This window comes from Styela clava, chromosome 8, assembly GCF_964204865.1.
Source record: "Styela clava chromosome 8, kaStyClav1.hap1.2, whole genome shotgun sequence".
NCBI lineage: Eukaryota > Metazoa > Chordata > Ascidiacea > Stolidobranchia > Styelidae > Styela > Styela clava.
Window position 1 is genome coordinate 11051267 of NC_135257.1, and position 24287 is coordinate 11075553.

Consider the following 24287-nt stretch of genomic DNA (forward strand, 5'->3'; position numbering starts at 1 on the left):
CATAAACAAATAAAAAAGAAAAAGGCGAGTTGCGCTCAAATGGGTAAGATACCCGGCAGAGAGATTTTTTAAAAGTATAAGTCACATTTTACACAACCAATGGCCCTTGAGCCTGGACTAAGCAAATGGGATCCTTACAGTAAAAATATCGTGGTCACAAAATAAGTAAAATTCATTTTACGCCTTAACCCACAGAATAAAAACTGGGCACACCACAGATCAAGAGTTTTCGTATACTAATAAAATGGACAGAAACAAAGCGAATTAAACTTTTATAAAAAAAAAAGGACGGTGTAGTAGTAGTAGTATGATAGCTAGACGTTCGATTTTAGATGACCAAATAAATAGTGACTCCTCTTATATATATACGTTACTGTGTGATGTAATACCGTGAGTAGATGACATCGCCCCCGTACGTTTAACTTTTCACAGATGCGTAGTTTATTATCAAAACGCCGCGTTTATATTCGAAAAGTTGTTAGAGTTGCAAGACGCAAGATTAATTAAGTTCCGTTAAGGAGACACTGGCTCTAAAAGAGCGACGAATTATAAACAAGATCTTTGCGCATAGCTACAATGCCAGTAAACATTCAATTGTGAATATTTGGAAGCCATAAAACCTACCGGATAAAAAATTAGGTATATACATATATATGTATCTCGGGAAGCCGATTAGATAATGAGCATACAAACAACGGCTTCTCGACCGGTTACCATTCCATCTCGGGTTTGTCATTTTTCTCAAATGCATGGACTTCAACGGGGGTAGGGGGTGCCATAGTCCAGGAGTGCACAACCTGCGCCGTCGAAGGTGAAATGTGCGGCCGTGCTGGAGTGTGTTTTATCTGCAAAATATTTACAATGCAAGAATATTTGCAAAGCCGTTAGTAGATTAGCTAGAATTTTGTTAGTTATTTGTGGTGTCGTTGCCTTTGTTCATAACTTCTTGTGACATCATCACCTTGGCAAGATGTCACAAAAAGGTAATGAATTAGGTGAGGAAAGTTATTTTCGAAGTTGGATGTTGCAGCAAATCAAAACATTAATTGTGTCTTTCAATTGAGAGTGGAAAATAAATTGTATCATAAGCCTTAACAGTTGTGAACATTCCTTCGTATCTCTGAAGACGAAAACGATATCTTCAGAGGAGAAACGGTTCCTTCATTCCAGGCGAGAGATTGATTTTTTTGCCACGCTTAGAACAAAAGCTTATGTGAAGAAGGCAATAAAAAAATACTAGAAAAGGTCAAGTAAAAAGTGAGAAGAATTTAAAATTGTTTTCACCATAATCCAATTTTGACTCTTTAACCTCTTTTGTGGAACATCAAATGAATACTTCACACTTCGAAAATAATCGATCCAATTGACTAATAACCTCTATTCTTATCTCCGTCAGTTTAAGCATAGAAATAAAATAGGGACTAGCCACTAGCCCACTATAAAATAGCCACTAGTCCATCGACTCGAGTTGGTAAAAGATCTAGCAAATCTAATCTAAGGTACCAATAAAAGTTCAGGGGCTGAACAAACGTCGTAATATTGAAATGTCTATGAGATCACAAACCTTCTATTCTGTCAGAGATTGACGAAAGACAAACACACTGATCATCCTTCTACAGTTCATACTTTAGTTGTCTCTTTTTCTTTTCAAATATTCATCCTTCATGTTAATATTAATTGATATAAAGTGCGGACACGCGTGTAAACTTCTTGCTACTGGCAAATCTTCATGAACCATCAGTGTTCCGCGAAACACCGGTTGAAAGTTAGGATTATGCTACAGCAGGGGTATTTAACCCTTTTCTGTAAACGAGCGCATTACGTTTTTGAAGAAGTGGCCTAAGAAGTGAGATTGTTCATGCGTTATATTCAAATAGATTTAATCTAGAGTTGAAAGTGCAGCCTGGGCGCCGATTAATTATCAATATAATATACTCTTTTTCCTCGAAAATTACTATAAAGCAGCGAAAGTTGTTCAATTTTTCTGTCGCGTGAATACTTCTGTGGGTTATCTTTACGAGTTATCTCAATCTCAGGAGTGTTAAAAATCACTGGCCTATTCTGACCAACGGTTACGATGGCGCGGAGCCCGGCAATACTGTCGCACGTAATTATCATCTTCTGGATTCGAACTCACGCAGGCTAAACAGTTCGATGGCAGGCGTATACCTATTTATTACCTAACACTCACCACGCGCCAACCCTCTGGCCAAAATAGAGATTCGTTATCTCATTTACTGAGCGTAAATACCCTTATGGAACAAACCTAATTAAGTTACATAGTCTAATGCTGTTCGGTACTTTTCTTGTGGTCACAGGAAGTTCACGATTTCTTTTTATATTCCAAACCGCTCACTGTTTTCCGATAAGGCCATATTTATTCACGACTGCATCATTACTGTATTGGAGACATATTCAGATTCGACAGGGAATGATCGTCAACAACATTGGATTCATCTTGAAATGGTCGGCACACAGCGCAACTACTGATCATCTCCTACTACAGCTTCTAAGTGGTTCACGTAACTGCTGGTCGGTTACGGCTTCCTCCGCCATTAAGTCCTTGCCTCCGAAAACAAATAACTGGCCAACTAATCCCATACCAGACATGGGCCGTGGTTTGCCATAGGATTAGGTCGTCTCACCGACTTTCCTCTCCCCGAGATAAATCTTATCCTATCCTAGTTTCAGCTTTGAATTTAGCTACAAGTTTACTCACAGCAAGTGTGAATACAAGTCGCGCAAAGCAAGCATATGTATTCGTTCTTACCGGTTGTGCATGTGGATAATAAATTGCACTGTTCCCCACTGTAAAAACCCCACATAAATGAGCAAATCGGGGTATTTTATGAAACCATACACCACCTTGTTTTAATTTCGCAAAATCAGAAGATACCACGAAGCAAAAACTTAGTTTTTAAGAAAAGAAATATTCATTTAATGAAAATAAATAGGACAATTTTAATAGCAATAAATAGCGCTAGGAAAAAATCGACAATAGCATAAACAGAAATAAAATAAGGCGCATTTTGAAATACATAAACTTCGGTGACTAAGGGACGTTTCTGTTAGATAATTCTGTTAAATGCAAAAGTTTTTGACTCTTCAACTGACCATTCATTATACATATATAAGAACTCAATGCTGGCGTCTTCTAATACAGGGCAGGTTAAGAACATTCTTTTTACAAATAATACCTTATACAAATATAAGTCGGTCAAAAGCGATATATGAACAAACCATTTTTTATGAATGAGCTCACTATACAACTAGAAGAGAATACTATCCAAATTCTTCGCTTTTTATAGCTAAGATGAGTTAGAAGAATACATATTTGGACTTTGATATTCTAGAAACCAGTTATATTTTTAATATTTGAATCTTGAAATATGACTACTCTTACCTCTAGAGCAGAACAATGAAAACTTGATAATGAAAAAACAGTGAAACAATAAATCACCTTCAAGAAAGGTGAGAGAAATCAAAAGAACAGTACGACCCACTCAATAGAGATGTTCAAGCTTGAAAATTTATGCCCTTCATATTACAAATTGATAGCATTAAATATATGTATCTCGGAAATACTAAAATTCAATTCAAGCAATCAAGAAAGATTACTTCACTCAAAATTCAAGTTTGAATGAAAACAGTGGAGGTAGAGGTGGTTCGTGCAAGAACCTTTTCCCAACAATCCTAGAATTTTAAACAATTTCGTAAGTCCAAACACCAAGATAAGCTTAGTTGACATTAAAAAATTTAAGGAGATTTTACCCAAATCACAATATGCCTGTATGGTTCATATATTTGCAAGAAGTCTTGCATACATTTGAGATCTAGTTGCAAAATAATGCAAAATGCAAAAAGACTAATCAAAATTTACAAGCAAAAACCTTCAAAATTAAATTAGTTTGAATATTAAATTGCTATAAATTCAAATATTTCAAATGTAAAATTATTCGGACTAGGTCTATTAGATACTATTAGCTCGTCATTTATAATATTGCTAGGAATGACTGAGATATTGAAATGATCTACTTCACTCCGAAACATACATTTATATAAAATGAAAAGCTTCCCTGTAATCAAATATGGTAGAGCAGTGGTTTAAAAAAAGAGATTGTTCTTTAACTCTTTCAAGTTTTGAGTATCCCAAATGACATCGTAGTGCAAAAAATCATGAAGTATCATAAGGCCAATTTCAATTTGAATAAAATAAACAGTTATTTGAATCCTTAATAAATTACGCTTTCTTGAAATTTTTTTTTTCAAAACTGTACAGCTTGGAAAAAAGTTACACAAATTCTCAAGGCACACTATTTGATACAGTGTGAAATTTGTTGACTGAATTCTTTGGATATGCATACTTCACAAATAACTGAAAGAATTTTCATTCATACCTCTACCCAATTAAAAACAAGAGCAAACGAGCGAAAAATGTAGTGAATTGGGCATTTTTGAGCTCGAACAAATTTATACATCTTATCTAAATATTTCTAAAACTAGTCACCAAAATTTAACAATTGATAAAACTTTTGAGATCTAACTTTTTGTATTTAGGAACAAGCTACTAGTAATAAGATAAGATAGGTGTAGGGATGCAAAGCAACCTTGCCACTTCAAAATAAAATTCAAAATATTATCGATAAAAGAGAAGGTAAATGTAAGTAAATAATATACAGTATTACTATCCTGAGTTAAAAAGATTTCAGGCAACCATGCTCAGTCATCGGCTGTCTGTATTTCACCCATATTCACTCTGTCAGAAGCAGCATTCACAGAAAAACCTGGATATGGACAAAATAATTAACAACCCATTATTCAAGAGAGCTCGTCATATGGTAAACCGTTGCCTTTCATACAGTTACCCGTCCAGGTCGGTAATAGGGATAGTTGCCGGTAATTAGTTTTTCTTTTGAGATTGAGTTTTATAGTGTTTTTCTGATAAAACCATTTGAAATAATTTGACAATCTCCTTAATCTGTTCAAATATATTAAGTACTAAAAGTTGATTTAAAGGCATTGTAAGAAAGATGATTACGATGAGCTGACATTCTTTTCTACAAATGACATAATCTCACACCAACCTAAAATACTTGGATCAACTTTTTGTGATTTTTTCACTTTTTTCTTCCCTCGTTTCGTATTTCCAGTAACCATTTCAAAGCCATCGTTATCTCTTGATGCTGATGAACGAGATTTATCAGAAGTCTATTGAAAGAGTAAACAAATATACATACATTTGCGAGTGTGATTTAATTTGAACAAAAATCCTATTGAATTAAGTGTTTCTCAAATCTCAGCCCCTAATCCCTTATGTACAGCTTTGCAAATTTCAAATGTAAATTGAGTCCCAAATCTTTTTATATTTTCCCTTCCATATAAGGTACCTATTTTACCTCACTTGACCAAGTGATGAAGTAATATTAATAGACTATTTTTCATGAAATAGGAAAAAAATGAATTTTCTTGCTTGCATAATTTACCCCAGGTTGCGAATCCCTGTTCTATATGAAGACAATGGTGAGAGAGACGTTATAAAATGAGTACCAAGTAATATTCAAATGCACTACTATTTTCAACTACATGAACTGTAATTGTTATTGTCAGATGCAAAAATAAATCTTCCATAAGAAGAATTGACTTCCTCCTAACAACAGAATACAGTGTGACCAATAAAAACCGAAACCATGAATTTCTTAATTGTTCACAGGAAAATGAACAAATTTAATTTAATACTTCTGTTTGTATTGATGGTACCCTAAAGATTCGGTTATCTAGCAAGCTTTCCACAAATGTTAAGTTCTGTCGAGAATATGTTCCAAATGACATGAGTTTTTTTTTAAGTTGCTCTTTGTATATAGCAACCAGAGATGGCCCAAACTAAATGATCTACCATTCCAAAATACATTTTCATGTAAAATTTTTGAATATGAAATATTAAAAATATTCTAAATTGGGACGAATTTGAAAAAGAACTGCATAGTCAATAAGTTTGAATCTGGAATGAGGGAAAAATAATATTGACAATGATTCAACTGCTTCTCTCATTTTTTGATTTTGAGAAATTCATGTCATGCCATGAGACAACTGTCCAAAAGTAAAATTTCTGAAGTAATCCTGAAATCAGTAATTTAAAATTTGAATATATATTTATTTCAAACCGATTTAGATATTGGATTCTTTGTACATCCCTGATAGCAACACAAAAAAATATCTATTTGCAGCTCTTAGAACATCAGCAGTACGAGGCTCATGGTCTCAATTCTACAAAAAAAAATATGTATGATAGTATTGTATAATTTATTGTCCATTAATATTGTGCTTACCCTAGATTGCGGGGTTTTGAAATTATGCTTCCCACTCATATTTGAACGTTGTTCGAGGAACAGATTAGCAAAGTCTCGGACTTCTTTTGATTCCCCGAGGTACGATTGCACATATTCTTGAACTTCATAAGGTGATTCAACGTCTCGCAGAAAATTTACGAAAGTAGGAACTGGAAAAAAAAATTCACAATGGAATTATGAAAAATGAACTTGACGCAGGGATTCACATAAAAAAAGTAGTAGTTGTTCGAACATGAATAAATATTGATACAGTCAAATGCACCAGGAATGCTCAGTACCAATAGAATATTAAAATATATTATAAATTAGGTATATACAATATAGTAATTTTTGATTTTCGAAAAAGTTCATATTTTTAATTGAACATTTGGGCAAAGATGAGGCACATATTATAACCTATGATAACTGTAAAAAAAATTAAAATAACTTTTCTGCACTACAAACAATTCCGTTCCCCTTCGTGAATAGGCTACATAGAAAACTGACACTGAATCATTAATAAGATGGTAAATTTGGTTCTATTTTGTTACAAAAGATTTGTTACACAAACAGCTGATATTGTTAAAAAGCGAAACTATACTTTCGATGAGCAATGTGTGCAAGTCCATACTAGAGGATAACATTATAAAATAATAACTCACTGTCAATAGATCCAGCATTCATTCTTTCAAGATAACTCTCACACCATTCCGTGAAGCTATCTTTTGTTATTTGTTGTTGAAATATTGCTTTTACTTGTTGACCCTCATCACTCTTTGTTTTCTGTTGTGAGCAATATACTTAACTTATCTATACTCCAGTACAAGTATAAATAAAATAGACAAGACATTTGCCATTAAATTCAGACTCTGGTCTGGCCCCCTGGCTTTAGTGCTAAGATGTCCATACTGAATTGAGAATATAAATTTGAGAAGTATTTAGATCTGGTAATCAAAACTGACTAAGAGGGGGAAATGAAACATCCTTCTAGAGTTCCAAAAGATTTTTTATACGACATAGTCATATGCTTTTTACTATGAACAAGGTTCTGTACAAGCAGCCACTGCCAGGGTGAGGAATTTTTCAGTTTCCGCATTTCGTACTAGATTTATTACACTCGGGGTGGGGGTCATGGAAATTGAACACTAGCCATCGAACAAGTCTTATCCTTTAACCACTAGATCATTTTTCATCGTCGATCACTAAAAAATGTGAAAGCAATTGGTTCAGCATTTGAACAAAAGCAATTTTTAATCTAAACAACGACTATTCTGCAATAGAATTCATTTCTAGGTTCACTTCATGCCCGAAAACTAACCAAGGAAATAGAAAAAAAAAAAGTTAATATAAAGCCAAATGAGAAGTTACACATCAAAACTTTACCTTTGCTGCTTTCGATTGCTTCGGTTTGCTTTGTTTTGATTGCTGTTGTTGTTTGGTTTGTTTTTGACGAACAGGACTCGGTTTCGGTTGATTTTCTTCCACAACCTGATCCCAGAATGAGGAGGAGGCTGCTGCTGATTGTTTTACCACAGGTGGATCAGGTTGGATCTTTGGAGGTTTGTTCCATGATGTATTGTAACCAAGACTTTGAACTTTCTGAGCCTACAAGAGTAAGCAATGTAAGCAGGAAATAGGGATGTTCAAAACGAATCGAATATTCGAATTCATTATATTTGATATAGTAAATCTTTGTAATTTGGAATAATTTAGAACATTCCCATTGAAAAATTAGTGATTCTGAGCTGTCAGACAAGCGGATTTAAATGTATGATATCTCAACTGGTAACAAACAACATAGAGAAAACAATGATTTTCATATTTATGTCGCTTTAGATATGATCAACATGAAGATATAGTGATTTATGTATTTTTCCACATGAACTTTCTCCCAATTTAGTATTCAATATTCTAAAAAATTTCCTCATAATGTATTTTGAAAAAGTGAAATATTCGGTTTTGGTCATCCCTGGATCTAAGCATTTAAAATGAAATAAATTGGATGCATTTCAAATTATTAATATTAAATATCCTAATATTTAATAAGAGAGAAGAGGAAATACACAATAAATTTTAGGATTGCTGATGGAAAAATGTTTCGTTATGAGTAGATATCGACATTCTCCAACCAAATTAACTATAAATATGTTACAATATAGCGTTACCAGTAACACTTTTGAAGCTAATATAAAAAATTAACAATTGATGGTTTTTACAAATTCAAAATAAAAAAAATAAATCGAGCATTAACTTTGCGAAGAAAACAAGGTTCGAATAAATGGTTGATGCATCTTATAAAACTAAGAATTATGAATGACCATTAAATAAACATAATTAAGATTGTTTGCTACCAATGAGCCTGTTATGTTTGCTAGGTTTTATTCTCTAACAATTTTTCGAAAACTGAAAGAGATAAAATAACTAACATGTTAAGGCAGCATTTTCTGGCAGGGAAGGAATTTTGTTGTTTTCGAGAAGTAAATATCACTTTTTATTTACTGTTGTTTCCTTATTATTGTTTAGTAATTTAGTAATAATATATTATATATTTGTGGATACATTAGAAACTATTCAAAATGCGCAAAAATCAGAGTGCACTTGTGTGTAACACTAGCTCGTAGCTGAGATTTTCTTACCTCGGGTTGTTTTGTTTTAAATTGTTGTTGTGTTTGTACCATTTGTTTTGCTTCTTCACGTTGTATATCTAACAAAGACATTCCACCGCTATCCTGTGTTGGATTTGTCATCCACCCTGATTTTGGTTTTGGAGTCTGATAACTATGTGTCTCTTTGGCTATTCTTGCCTGTAAATAGATAAACATTGATGAGATTTTCTCAAAATATGCGGTAAACACGTTAATTGGATAATTAAAGTAAGACTGGTTTTATTAAAAGAAAATGAGAAAATCACATTAAATACATCATAATATTACACAGCTATAAGCAACAAATTTATTGTGATTTCCCCAGCAATTAATAAATGTACAAGGTGTTCATAAAGTCCTGTTACAATTTCAAAGTTATGTTATGGTCAGTTCTCAATATAAATTTACCAGGTTTATTTCGATCAGTGTTTAATTTAAATCTTGTTTTTACTTCATTTAAAACACCATTATATGCCCTACATTAGTTGCATGAAGCAGATCGAAGTTCTTTTACCTAATTTAATGCACCCAGCACATCTTAATTTCGGCTTGGCTGACCATATCAAAATGTGTCTATTTTCACTTGTAGCCCAAACCCGTTTATCAGAGCTGTGCCTGCGATTCTTACCGTTAATAATTGTAACACATTTTATGAGCAGAAAAACAACATAATATTGCGACCATAAGAAACAGTGGAATCATAATGCAAGTATACCTCTTCATGCAGTCTTGTTTGTTCAAATTTTTTTTCCATTTTTTGAATTTCCACGAGCGATAGTGAATCATATTGAGAATGACTTGATTGTTGAATTTGACTTCCTTGTCCCCATCTGGCTGACTTCGGTAATTGAATTTGTTGCATTTGTTTTTCTTGTTGCTAAAAATTGAAAAACACAAAATTGTGAAATCGTGACATATATATGATATCGTTTTTTTGAAATACCACTTGACTAAAATAGTCAGTCACACATATGACAAATCAGTCCATTTAATTACCTACCTTGAGTTTTATAAGTGCTTTGGCCTGTTCTTCCTTTTCTTTTTGAATTCTCGCTGCTTCCAGATTTCGTTGAATTTCCGCTTCTCTGGCCTAAATTTATAACCAAGAAAATTTAAAACTATTTTATAAAAAACAATTAAAATATAAAAGTTTGTCACAACTTTCATATATTTATATCTTTCGGATAGTCAATTTTTTGGTTCAGAGGTTCAACCCTGGTTTAAATAAAGCAATTAATGAAATATTAAAGAAACAGAATTGATTTTTATTCTTGCTCCAAATAAATAACCCACCATTTGTCGATCTCTTTCTTCTTGCCTTCTCAATTCTTCTTGTATTCTTCTTTCTTCTCTTTCAATTTCCAATCTTTTTATTTCCTCTTGTTTTTGCATCTCCTGGGATCAAACAAATATAGATTTTTAATCAAATGCAGCAGGTTCTATGTATGACTGACAATGGACAAAATTTTCTGAATCAGCTTAAGCTCAGAATAAACTAAATTTTGTTAAGATAAACTTTGGCGTGTGCAAGCAAGCCAATATACAAATACCGATAGTGCTTGGTATTTGGTAAACTTTTTTTTAAGATTTAAATATTAATGGTAAAATATGGCAACGCTGAGCACTAAATCGAATAAGCAGAGAAATGATTCTTGCGTTTCTGGAGCACATTTTGACTTCTTTTGTCATCAACAAAAGTTTGAAATTCCAACTCCTGACTCTATTCAAAACTTAGCTCTCACAAAAATAGACTCCGGTTCCTACTTCACAGCCTTAGCCGAATCTATCATTTAGCGTTGGAAGGTTGCAAAAACATTTCTACATGTGCAAAATTGAATATTTACATTACATTTTGCCATTACATCACTCCAAATAACAATTTCATATTTCACCGAAAGCTCATTGGCCGAACGTTAATTTGCATGTAGTAAGAATAAGCTCCTCAACACATAATTGCTTCAAAAGGTTGATTCCTTCCATTTTAAATTACAAAGATAAATCCCTGATATTTGAAATACAGCTAGTTAAGATTAGTCCTAGAAATGAGTAATGTTCACACTAACCATTCTCCTCATTGCCTCCTCTTGTTCTAATCTCTTCCTATTTTCTTCTTCTCTTCTCCTGTTTTCCTCCTCTTCTTGAATTCTCCTGCGTTCAGCCTCCCTTTCTTCAACTTCACGCTGAGTAACAAAAAAAAAAAAAATTTATTAAATGACAAAGATAATAACTACGGTTTTATATTAACAGATTCTTTGCTTGTTTCTTTTTCTTTTATTCAAAATCTTATGGCATAAAAACGAAAAAAAATGTTCGCAAAAGAATTTTGAATTTGTCTTGTTTTTCTTTTTTATGTATACAAAATCTTATTGTATAAAAACAAAAAAAATGTTCGCAAAAGAATTTTGAATTTGTTTTCATCTGAATAAACAGTTTTCACATTTTATCGTAACCGAAAGCATTCAGTAAAACCATGGTGTCCGCTACATTTAAAATATTAATAACGTATTCAAACAATACATACATGATTATGTAAAAAAAACTTATTTTTCAACAAATTTATTTGCTGACTTGGGTAGAAATTTACACTATTTTTTTAATGAATTGCTGGTAAATTTAAACAAACAAAACAATTATTTTGAATTTATTACCCAAAATGGCTACATTATGCATATTGAAAGTTAAATTCCTCTTAAAACTAACTAAACATTTTCACACTTTAAAGTATATGATCTGTGCCAGACTACAATACTGATTCAAAATCGAGTTATTCCCAAAGATTTTAGCAATCAAAACAAACCAGTCTTTGTTTTTCTTCTTCAATTTTCTTCAGTCTTTCTAATTCTTGCATTTCTTGAATTTTCTTTAATCTTTCTTCTTCTTCAATTTTTCTTTGCAATTCTTCCTATTTGAATAACAGTAGAACAATGCTCAAATATAGGGCACAAAGATCGTACACCAGTACCGGTAAAGCTTTAGCTGTACACTGAATTTGCCAAAAATATTGAGAAAGCAATAATGAGGTGAATGAGGAGCATAAAATAAAGAGTGTTCCCCTTTGACTGAAATAAAATTTTAGGTGATATATCATCTCCCGTAGGAAATTTGAAACAAAACAAGAGTAACATCCATCAAGTGAATTCTGCCATCTGTAAGTACTGAAAAAATGAAATCCATTGGTTGCGAACAAAGCATATAAAAAACTATGATATATTAAACTATTCAAATACAAACATTATCATTCATAGCCAGAATTTGGATGTACATTGGTACTATTTGTGAGCTTTGCATTTTGCAATAAAGAATTCACTGAGAAAAAGATGCCGAAAAATTCGTGGTAACAATTATATCTATCATTGAACGATTATGATAACAAGTTGGTCATTATGTATCTATGTACCTTTTTCCTCTGAGCTTCCAATTGTAGTTTTTTTATTTGTTCTTCTTCTCTTATTAACATTTCTTTTCTTCGTTGAAATTCTTCTTCCTGTTTCTTCAATAATTCTTTTTGTTCCTAAAACAATAAAAAACTATTAAAACAAGATAGCTATTAGCTATGTTTAAATATATGAGAACAAAGGTGCCACACCTGCACTAGTAACACCCCCACTGAGCACAGAGTTTGCTGAAAAGATCGGATAATGGGTATGACAGAATATGGTGTTCTAAAACACCGTAAAAAGCGTTGAATTATTGTTATCAAAACCCAAATTTTGGGTGGAATATCGACCCAAAAAGGGCTTGGAATAAATTTGAAAAAAAAATTTAGGCTTTTATCATATTTTTCAATTTTTAAGTAATGAAAATTTGTGATCGAAAGTACAAAAACCTTCAAAATTAGTAATGTATTTAAAAAAGTCTTTTCACCTCTTGTTGTTTCTGAATTCTTTTGATTTCTTCTTCTTCTTTCCTTCTTTTTTCTTCCATCAACTTTTGTTGATACAAATAATCAGACTGAAAAATATTCAGATTTAAAAATATAGAAGCAAACTTATTTAACCATATAGTACCCTTAAACAACTGCATCGACAAATTTATGCATACATTCACAAAATAAATTGCAATCACGCAAGCCCACCTGGTGTTGAACATTTTCAACATTTATATTTCCAAGTAATCGCATTGAATTAAGTTGTTGTTGCTCTTGTGAAATTCTACTGGGATCAGTTGTTACAGTACTATGAAAGATAAGGAAAATTAAGGTTTGTCTGCTTTGTGCTATTACCAGGCTATCACATCAAACAATATTCTATGTAGAATAATACAAGTTTGATCATTTTAATAGTTGAACGGGGAAATGTAAAAGTCCTATTTTTGCGAATAAATCTAACTGACTTCCCAATTTACGGTAACTGTGGACCAGAACTGAGACCCACCATCACCGAAACAGAGCCAAGATTCAATCTTTGGTGCGAGAATAAGCAAGCACATCGGTCTTAAGGTATTGTCAGTTTGTTTAATTTTTTTAATATTTCCAGTATTATTGAACATTTCTTCATTTTCGTTTTATTTCCTGGAGGTCACGAAAAAACTCAGCTATGCCAAGTGGGTCGTGATGAAAAAAGTTTGAAGAACACTGGTTTAGAACGATTGTATCAAGAACTACACTAAAAACAATTTCAATAGCCATACTTAAAAAAAGCTTCATAAATGCATTTAGATTGGCAGAAATATAATAGGTAAAACTGCAAACTAAAGTAAAAGAGGTGGTAAAGCAAAACTATTGATCAGTTCAACAATAATATCAACAAAAATATCATACCTATGAAAAGGTGTATTCTTCTGCACATCAGATGATAAAGACTGTCGTTTTATTTCTTCAGCGTATTGTAAAACAACTTGTTGTTGATGCTGAGGAGACATACGACGAAAGTCTTGATTTTTCATTAATTCTGATAAAATCATTTCAACATCTGGTTGTTGATTTTGGAACGTTCTGGAACTACAGGAGAAAAGTTGATAATAATACTGTTTTCAAAAGTTGAAAAAAATCATGGAATAATATTTTCTCACCTTCCAATTGCACTTTGTTGTTGTTGTTCTTGTAATTTTATATACTGTTGCTCAGCAAACTTTTGTTGCATCATTGCCGTTACGTTTGGTTCATATGCAGATCTTTCTGAAATAACATTGTTGCATTTTTGCAACTGCTGCAAATAAATAAGATACTTTCAGGAATAGAATTTGATGAATTTTAGGCGATTTAAGTGGCAAGTGGTTGGCCATACACAAACTATGTCCATAAATATCTTGAATTGTCAGTGAGAATTTCCTTGAAAATAGTGTACACAAACAAAAATAAATATGAACTTAGTACTAGTAGAGAGAAATCTTGGGCAAATTTAATATTTCAAAGGTCAACTGTCATCATCCGTTGTGAAATGATTATTTAATAATCTATATTATTGCAGATAATGTATTTCAATTTGAAAAAATAAACGTTTTTGTTGAACATGTATAGTTTAGTTCATTGGTTGTAGTGAACGATAAAGTATGAAAAAAATGGGTAAAAATTAGCTATCAAATGATAGTTACGGACATTATGGAAGTTTATAAAAACCCTCAAAATAAACATCAAAACTTTGGTGATGGTAAAGTATACGATGGTTTTTTCACGAGTTGGGGATTTCCGGACAACAATGTTTGAATGACTAATTTTATATTCAATCCAAACTTAACTGTGTTTCATTTGCAATTGTTTGATTTGAAGAGCATATGATTTTAAAAATATCCACAGAGTCAATGTTTGAAGAATACAGTAAACATACTATTTGCTTTGCTACGCCCAATCTACGACATACTTACTGGTGGAGCTGGTGAAGTGAATGGTACTTGACCTAATGTTTTAATAAGTTCACCCAATGGAACAAATTCGGTATCACAAGCTCTTTTAATGAGAAGAACCATAGTGAAATAACCAGCGTTAAACCATTCCATCATTTGGGTGGAAGAAAACGGACCTGAAATTAAAAATACAAGTTTGTATAATGGAGTTAATAAATAAATAAATAAAAATTTTTTTTGAACGAATCTGTAATGAAAACATATTCCTTTTTTCAGTGCGATTGCTGGTTTAAAGCATTGGGCTCGACCATGATGGAGTTGGAGGTTAAAAAATCTCGGTATCGAATCCCATGCCGCCACCACCCAGGGTGTAGCCTTACAAAATTTGGTAGTTAATGTCATACCGGAACGATTCCAATCCTACATAGCTTTTACCTAGCAGTTGCTGCTTGTAAAGAGCCTTATTCAAAGTGGGAGGCATAAAACATTGTATGAAACACAATTAAAAATACAAACTTGAAGAAACCTATTTGAACTAGTTTCGATTCAGAACCCAAAACTCAAATTCTTAATTCTGACGATGAATAAAAAAATCTACAAAATACTTTGAAATGTCCAAAAATTGGTTTACAAAATGAGAAAAAATTGAAACAGAAAAAATCTCATTCATAATTGAAATTGGATCATATCAAATTTTCCAAGGCATATTAAGTTTCAAGTATTCCAGCCAACTGCCAAATACAGATGATACATATTCCAGATAAAAAGTGACAAGAAATATGTCTAGATACGCGAGAAACAGACTCTGTGATACCACATACAAACCTTAATTCTTACATATACCGTGACTGATAAAATTAATAAAAACATTACTACTAGATCACACATAATTGAATCTGATAGCCTATATACTGATTTGAAAATCGAAAAATCTCATCCAGGAACTTCACAATTACAATTTCACATAAAACAAACCTTGAATGTCACCCTGAGGATCTTTATAAAACCATGTACTTGCAAGCTGTTGCAGTTGTTCGATAGGCGAACTGGATTTTTTATTCGAATGGCCGATAGGTAAAGGTTGATGGGCAGGTGATTGACCAATAGAAGAATTACTTGAAAATGGGATGCTTTGTGAAATAGGTGGATTAATCCCATTGGTATCAAGAGATGTAGAAAATGGATCCGTCGTTTTCTGTATCTAGATAAAAAAGAATAAAAAATAAAAACTTTTTCACATAGTTGCATGTATAATTTTGAATGACTTTTGCTTCCATCAAGAAAAAATAATATCAGAAAAAATTAGTAACACCTACCTCTTGATACAATGAAGCAGTAATTGGATTTTCCTCAACTGAAGAAGCTCCCCCAGTATCTAAAATACAAATTAGCCAAGGTAAATACCTAAATAAATAAAATATTGAAATTTAATTTTGTGTTTGTTCCTATACTATAGTTAAATTTACTAATATCACCCAGTAAACACAATTATTTCACGATTATATCAGATACATCTTGTGAAGCAAAGATGCTACAAAGCCAATCGAGAGTAAACATCATTGAAACTTGAGTCAATAACTTTAAAACTAGAATTCGGTTGGAAACCGAAGACTTATTGATCGAAGGTTAGGGGATCCCCCAAAACAGTGGTCTTACTCCATAGTGACACCGTGTGTCCCATCACTAATTAATTAATAACTCGCTAATTATACGACATAATCCATCCAAAATCAATAGGCTTCCGATCGGAGCTATGATGAATGCACATGCAAAATTTGGAGCAGATTGAACCTCGCTTTCGTGAGATATCGCGTGCATCTAACAGACAAACAAACAAATACCTATCAACATACTCACCGATCTTAAGATCGATAAGTAACAAGAAAGCGATGCTCAAATATATAGACACAAAGCCCAAAACGAAGTAGTACGTTGACGGAATCTGTCATAGTAGGCTACCGGTACCACAGTCTGCACGACATCGCCTGACCAGTGACCACCATATAGCAATTTTTATGGCGTCGTTGCACACAAAAAAACAAATCCCATAGAGCCCACACGAATTTTTGAAATAAATAAAAGTATGGGCCTTATAGGGAAAAATACAACATTTAATCACTGAAAATTTGAATGCAAATGGTCCAGTAGTTGATGAGAAACAACAAGAAAAATAAATACTAACATGATCAACAACAACATAATAACAAAAAGATCCATATGCCTACACTTTATGTCCAATAAAATTAGTTAAAGTAAATTAAACAAATAGGCCTATTATAATAACAACAAATTGAAACACAGACACTGCTGCCAGTGAGTGACTATATCTTATGCTATGCTATGTCACATAGCTCACAAATGGACAAGTGTATGAACATCTACAACACGTACCATGTAAGATAGCTATATATAGCTTAGCCTACCTTTCGCTGGGAAATTTCGATACACCTCTTCATTGGGTTGTTGGAACGCTTGCCTTACTTGACCATTGATTCCACCTAGTGGCAGAGATTGCTGAACCCTTTTGTCATTAGGCTTTGAACGTTCCACTTCAGGCACTTCACGTACCTCCGTTACGGGATCTAGCTGCTTTGTAGAAGGTTTTTGAGGTAACTTGTTGCTAGAAGACTCTTCAACATTGCTATTTGATGTATTTTTACCACCTGAAAAGGCAATACATTGAAAAAATATTAAAAAAATATTATTGTTATAACGGAATGCAAGAGTAATGTCCACTGCTAACTGACAAACCAAGCAAACGATGGAGTTAAGTATATTAGAAATCATGTTACAATATCAATATATCATATAGGCTAATCTAATTATAATGACTCAAATGAACATAATCCAAAATCCGCATTATAAAAAAAAACCTAGCTTTTTAGCAATCATTTATAAAAAAAAACATCTTAGAACGTTACCTCTATCTGTATTACTATCCTTCCCAGGGCTCTCTTTTGAACTTTCATGTGAAGACTTCTCCTTTTTACCTTCAGGTGACTGAGAAAGGGGAAAATACAATGAAATGAGAAAAGGCTGGTGTGGAGGGAAAAGTAGCCGTGACAACTGAATAACAATAAATTGCATCAGTATCACATTAGTTAGTTTTATAGAAACCAACCTCAGATGACAAAAGTCTACTGCTTTTAAAACCTTCATCTCTGAACTTCTCTTCGTTCCATGACTTACTGGAATCGCCACCGGAATCCTGAATGAGGTTTTGAAGTATTTTGATCAAGATTACTGATAATTGTTTAATGTACTTTCAGAATTTTGAATCAAGGCAATTTCAGAGAAACTGGTTTGATTCTATTTAAAAATAATATTATTAATTTGGATAACACAAGGCGATTACACAACGCAGTGGTGCTGTCTCAAAATCGACCAAACACTGTTATTTTCTTTACAGCTATCTCAAGTCGTAACACTTGTATGGTTGTTATATTTCATATGGGTAGCTAGCTGCCTTATGGGAACCAATGGTTTCAATCTATTCTGTTCAACTACTTGAAATGTTTAGAAGTTTACAAATATGTCATTATTTAAACGTTTCTTTGAATTATATATGTAACATCATTATAATAACAACATTTTTCCGCATTAAAACATAATCTGAGATGTATCCCTCATACTCATTGCTTCTTTTAAAATTTTGACGCGATATCAACGCACATTTTATTAAAAGAGTTTATCACTTGGATAAATTTTGAAGGTCAATTCTAGAAGACACGATCACTATACATCCAGTATTGTTTGCAAACATAAATTTATGTGATAAGTAAATATGTGACTAAGTGTATCTCTATGTAACAAAAAATCTATTTTCTCAGCCATAATATATTAGGTAGTTGATGCATCCATTCACAATGTGCATTTTCTACTAACTTTTTTCATTCTTCAAGTTCATTATTGTAATTTAATCACAATTGATACTATAGTTCTTCTAAATTTTATAAAAAAAGGTAACGATAATATGATGTCATACTAAATAGAATCAGATTCAGAAATATTCAAATTTGAACATTCTGATTGGAAATTTGATTCGAAAATAAAATATTCGAAACTTACATCCCTATTCCCTAGTTTCATGCTTTTATTATTAAATGTTCCAAAAAAAAGCAACATATTTATTAGACACACATTAGCATTAAAAAGAATGATTACCGGTATGTATCCTCATGTTTCATACCTTAGCACTCATGGAACGACTTCTGAAAGTTTTCTGCTCGCGAACATCCCCTGGTCTGTCACGCCAAGTGTCTATGAATATATTATGTTAAACACAGTGCATATTACCGAAGTAAGCATATATAATGATTCTTAACATTGCGGATAAACATCCATCCATATATTGGCCAACTCGAAGTTCTCTCTAATCACAGAGCACCCCTATTTGATAGTGCATAAAAGATAAACTCATTGTTTTTAATCCATGAAATAGTCACTAAAAATTTAATCCTTTTTCTGTCACAAAATATCATATCATACTTTACCCCATAATATATTTGCAATCCTAATCGGAGCAATTGTGGAGATGTACACATAAACAAAATAATTTTGGGCATTCAGGTAAAATATCCTACAATTTATTATCATGTTCACAGGTCATTATCTAATTTTAATCAGATGACCCAATTCAGAAGATGTATACCTAACATTTACTCAATGTAAATACATGACAAAACACCAACACATAACAGATGGGAGACTTTCAAGTACCGGTAACTCGCTCAATACCTTTCCAGAAATCAGGTCTCTGGCCGGAGCCTCTCCACTCCTTCAAACCACCAATCATATCTTCCGCCCCATCACCCTTACCTCGGAGTGAGTCACTGCGCCAATCCTCACTCTCTGATCGTCTCAACAGAGGTGGTTTACGACCTGGACCTTCGTCATGGTCCACCCATGCTGTGCCTGGTAATACACACAATGATAAGTACTAATAATTTTTTTTTACAGTTCGCTGTGACAGAACAGCGAACAGCACGGAGTTACAGAGTAGCAGACAGAACAGAGTTACAGAGCAACAGGATAAATACTACAGAACAGACGCATTATTGAATTTGAAATTGCACTCAACTTATTGGGGATAGATAAATTAAATTTTGTAATATACTATTCAAAATAACAGTGCAGTTTTGTTCCTTGTCATAGTTAACATCATAAATATATAATAATCTGTCTTGAGAAAAACAGTACATTGACAGGATTAGTTGAGGTTGGTAACGATTTATTTACATCCCTAGAAAGGATTGATTGTTTTCTAATATAAATTATTGAAATGCATATTGTCATGAATAAGTAACAAAGTGTTTTTCGAAAATCAATCACATATAGGAAAAGAGAGCGATAATAAAATATAGGAACATATAGGTCAAATGACTAATATGAAGCTTAAAATCAGAGATTGCGTTTGAACAGATGCAGTAATTCACATAGTTATCGGTTACACAATAAGCTGACCAATGGATTCGTCAAAAATATCAACGGGCAAATCTGGTGGGAGACCACAAGCCGATATGATATATATGGAGCAAAATTCTGCGCACCACAGAAAACGAAGTAATACCATCCTAACAACTTTTCAGTACATTGCGATGGAAATCGCTAAAAGACCGTTAGAGGCTACTACTTTATTTTTGTCGTATCTAAGCTTCTTTTAATCAGGAGTTAGACAATTAAAATGCAAAGTAAGGAATATATAACTTAATATCAAAATCACCTCTGCCTCTTCCCCTTCCTCTTCCAGGTATGGAGCGACCTCTGAGACCAGTTGAAATACCACCTCGACCTCGAAAACCGGACGAAAGCTGAAAATAGAAAAATATTCAAAAATTATTTCAATCAAATGTTGTTGTCAATATAACCTTTTCATCTTCTTTGATCTTTTTTAGTTTGCTTGGATTAGAAACAAAGCTCATGCAAAATACCGAAGACCAAAGTGTTTTTAACAAATCAAAAATGGCCGCATACTTAGTTGACATTTTTAATTTTTATATTGTTTTCTGTGATTTTTGCTGTTGAATATAAGATACAAGTTTTGAAATACAGTGACTACATTGGTAGTCAAATGACTCAATACTCGAACAATTAGTTAGTCGACTAGAAAAATTCTGGTCAAAAAGGCTGAGATCCTCCAGTGGAAATTCGTTGCTTGAACACCCGAGTGAGATTATGTCACCCGAACCGCGCATCTAGGCTGCCTCTTGACCATTCAACCAAAGGACACCAAAACCAAAACGAAGTAGTACGGGTATGCAATCTGATAAAATAGTTACCATTTTTCTTATGGCAAAAAAGTCTCAGTACTCTTAATTAAGACCAATCCTGAATGAATTATGTTCGACCACCAATGTATCACTGTATTATATTTGTGTTTCAGAAGAAACATTTGTCTTCTCTATCTCGCAATGATTAGATGTATGATTTATACTTCTTTAACACCGAAGTACCAATACAAATAACAAAAATGTACAGTTTTTGCGGACCCAGTACCCATGGTAAAGAATACTTACTGGTATATATGCATATGGACATCACACTTAATTTTTTGAGAGTTTGTGTATATCGCTCAGACTCATGATTGGCACGGAAGATAACTCATGTGACACAGATGATTAAGCTATTTGATTATGTCTCATAAATTTATTGTTAGTTCTTTATTGAATGACTTATGAATAACCATTTATGTAAATGAATGGAAGAACCAGAATGGGATGAATAAAACTTTTTGAAACAGTCACAGAAACAAACATCTTCCTATATAGAAGTTCGATTAACCTAGAATTGAGTTTGGACTTATATATATGTCTATAGATACAAAAATATGTAGAAGGTGTTATGCGCAACGTATACCAACATGGGTTAAAGCAAAGACAATATTTTCTCTAGATGAAATTTAATGTCATGGCAGCTTTTAATAAAATTCTCAATTACTGAGATCAATTACTGAGCCTTATACTGGAGGATAGAACTGTTGATACTTGCGTAGTTCTGAATATTTAAAATAAATTCAAATCGAACTGTATGTACATGTACAGCTCAGGCGAGAGTGGAAGTCCACGCTATAAAAATCCTTTGCCAACACGACACCCCTATTATCAATTTTACTTTATAGTAAATGAGGAACAGAATAAAAACCGACCTGTGATTGATTAGATTCGGAAGGTCTGAAGGCAAGAGGAGCTTGTACAATTTCTGTAACGAGTGATGGTGCTCTTGCAAGTTCTTCAGGTATTTCAGAATCGTCCACAAACAATGCCAACATCTCTTCTCGACCATACCTGGAAAGAAACGAGTTCAAATCAAAAATCTCCAAACTGCAATTCCAACACATATTCACATCTTGATTTTTAGAAAACTAGAAGGCGTAACAGATGGCAAAAATAGTAACTAAATCCATAAGTGATCAGCTTATTATACTATACAGCATTATACTATAAAGTCATTGTATATAAAAAAAGTTTATATTAATTCCCCAATATACAAATATTCTATAAATGCATTTACCTATTTTCAGCCAGTTTGAATTTTGAAGTAGGCTGTTGAAACTGAGATAGAATCGCTGGTGGACTTGTTGGAGAAGTACTTGCTCCACCAGATAAATCTCGCAGCCTGAAATATCCAAATGAAAAGATTTAGTTTTAATAGGACTACCGAGTTATATGAATGTAACACAAAGTTTTAAAGATAAATCATGTAGGCTATGTTAAAGACTATTCAGTACAGTTTGAAACAATATGAGTTAAGTCAAAAAATGAATCAAGAATAATAACATTTATTACGTTCATGTGCGGAAACTAAAATTATATGGGTTAGAGGTGAAAAGTGTATGCATTCGCAGTGGAAAGTGGTACTTGACTTAGTATAATGAACGCAAGTGTCCCATATTCATGTAAAAATCTTGACTAATGTCAATCATACCAATTCAGCACTTTAAAATCTATCATTAACACTGTATAAAAACTGCCCTTTTCAAGCCTTTATTACCATACTTAATTTTAATATACATCTGTACATAGATATTATCATATATGCGAAGAGATTTTAAAATTCAGCCCCGAGCTGCTCAATCAAACTTACCACTGAGGGCCAAAGTTCAAGGTTTCAGCAGAAGACATCATGTATGTTTACACTGCAATATAGTATGACAGATAATTCAAGCTGGGGTAAAGGCTATAATGTATTTGATTAAAAAAAGGTTGTGATTAGTATGAAAGTTACAATACTACAATACAAGTAATAGCCCACACAGATGACAAAAAAAGGAAGCAAAGGTCACTCAACTAACTTTCCTGTCAGCCTGTATATCTGGTATAGTCAGCTAGTGGAATTATTGTACACAAATTTTCATCCCCATTTATGGTTTTATTACGGACAAAATTTGGGGTCTCGTGTAGTTTCGTACCTAACTAGTGGTCGTGGCGTAACAATTTTTGCACATGTCAATCCTAACTCCCACCAGACTACGCCAAACATTACGTCATTACGATGTCACAATCACGTCATAGAGCTTGCCAAAGTATACCAACAATCGCCCGAAATGGCATCTGTGCCGACGACAACTGGATAAAGAGATCACTAATGGCAGCGATCTCTCTCATTTTCATGATCGTTGTGACGAGAAAACGAGAGAAATTGCTTGCTCGATTTCGGGTGATCGTCTGCGCGTTTTGGACGACCATCCGCATACTTCGGTGGGCCTTATTACGCCACTGTGACGGCGAAATGGCGTGATTTTTCGGTGACGTAGTCAGGTGGGGGTTAGGATTGACATATGCAAAAATTGTTGAGCCAGGTCAACTAGAAGTACATGTGGTACTAAACTATACCAGACCCGACAATCCTCGGGTATTTAATGTATTAAGCTGAAGCGTCACTGCTGAATTAATAGAAAATTTACAAACCACCATTGATCAATCATTGCAGTATTGAATTATACAGTCATACCCTACAACAACTCATGACAGCATGACCAGGTACAGATGTCTGGATGTAGGCTACAGGCGTCTGGAAATACAAAAGTACCGTAGGCCTAGGTGTTTCCAATTTGAGAATTTAATACAGTATTGATCCTCAAAGACCTCAATGGTACCCACTTACCGATTTGAGGTTAATGCGTCTATGAATGTGTCATGCACAAATGAGATGACACGGTAACAAATAAAATGATCTAGATAAGCATGGCAATTTGCGGCCAAACGCCGTGCGGCCAAATTTCAGGAAAATTTTACCTATGAATTGTTTTAGTTTTAGACTATTTGGCATTTGAAAATTTGAATTTGTAAACATGAGTCAACTCGCACACTATTTAGCGACAATAACATAGAAAAGTAGTGTAAGACAAACTTTATAAGAATGTGAGAAAACGAGACAAAAACGCAGGCACACCGAGTCCAACTCCCCCCTGGCCCCTACTAGTCTCCGAGGCTTCAGCTTCTTTCTGGTAACTGATCAACTGGCGAGCTCGCTACACTTTAGCGCCCTCCATCGGGATTTCTGTTGTTCGAGGAGAGAAGAATCTAGGTTTGCTGGG

The 24287-nt window shown here is 33.4% G+C and overlaps 1 protein-coding gene across 3 annotated transcripts; it reads right to left on the minus strand.

Annotated features, from left to right (window-relative positions):
• Positions 1-2844: 2844 nt before the first annotated feature.
• LOC120345746 (GRB10-interacting GYF protein 2-like) lies at positions 2845-22931 on the minus strand. Of its 3 annotated transcripts, none has more exons than XM_078115074.1 (28): positions 22835-22931; positions 22262-22366; positions 21897-22035; positions 20475-20562; positions 19571-19666; positions 18942-19012; positions 17874-17960; positions 17674-17752; positions 17176-17415; positions 16069-16127; positions 15728-15953; positions 14774-14928; positions 13982-14118; positions 13731-13910; positions 13047-13146; positions 12836-12922; positions 12369-12482; positions 11769-11873; positions 11035-11151; positions 10265-10366; positions 9972-10061; positions 9687-9848; positions 8963-9130; positions 7710-7931; positions 6989-7109; positions 6327-6496; positions 5085-5208; positions 2845-4784 (listed from the first exon to the last, which is right to left on the minus strand). In XM_078115074.1, the coding sequence occupies exons 1-28, from the start codon at positions 22873-22875 to the stop codon at positions 4720-4722; spliced, it is 3450 nt and encodes a 1149-aa protein (XP_077971200.1). In that variant the 5' UTR covers positions 22876-22931; the 3' UTR covers positions 2845-4719. The 3 variants fall into 3 exon arrangements, with proteins under 3 accessions (XP_077971200.1, XP_077971199.1, XP_039271222.2); XM_078115073.1 differs by having other exon boundaries at positions 13982-14115; positions 19490-19666; XM_039415288.2 differs by having other exon boundaries at positions 19490-19666.
• Between the last annotated feature and the right edge of the window lie 1356 nt (positions 22932-24287).

Excerpts from the sequence above, each read along its gene's own strand:
- LOC120345746 (XM_039415288.2), bottom strand. The coding sequence starts at position 22,875 with ATGATGTCTTCTGCTGAAACCTTGAACTTTGGCCCTCAGTG. Across the intron at positions 15,954-16,068 it reads CTGCTTCATTGTATCAAGAG|ATACAGAAAACGACGGATCC; the intron begins GTAGGTGTTACT and ends TTTTTTATCTAG. Across the intron at positions 12,923-13,046 it reads TTGAAAATGTTCAACACCAG|TCTGATTATTTGTATCAACA; the intron begins GTGGGCTTGCGT and ends AATATTTTTCAG.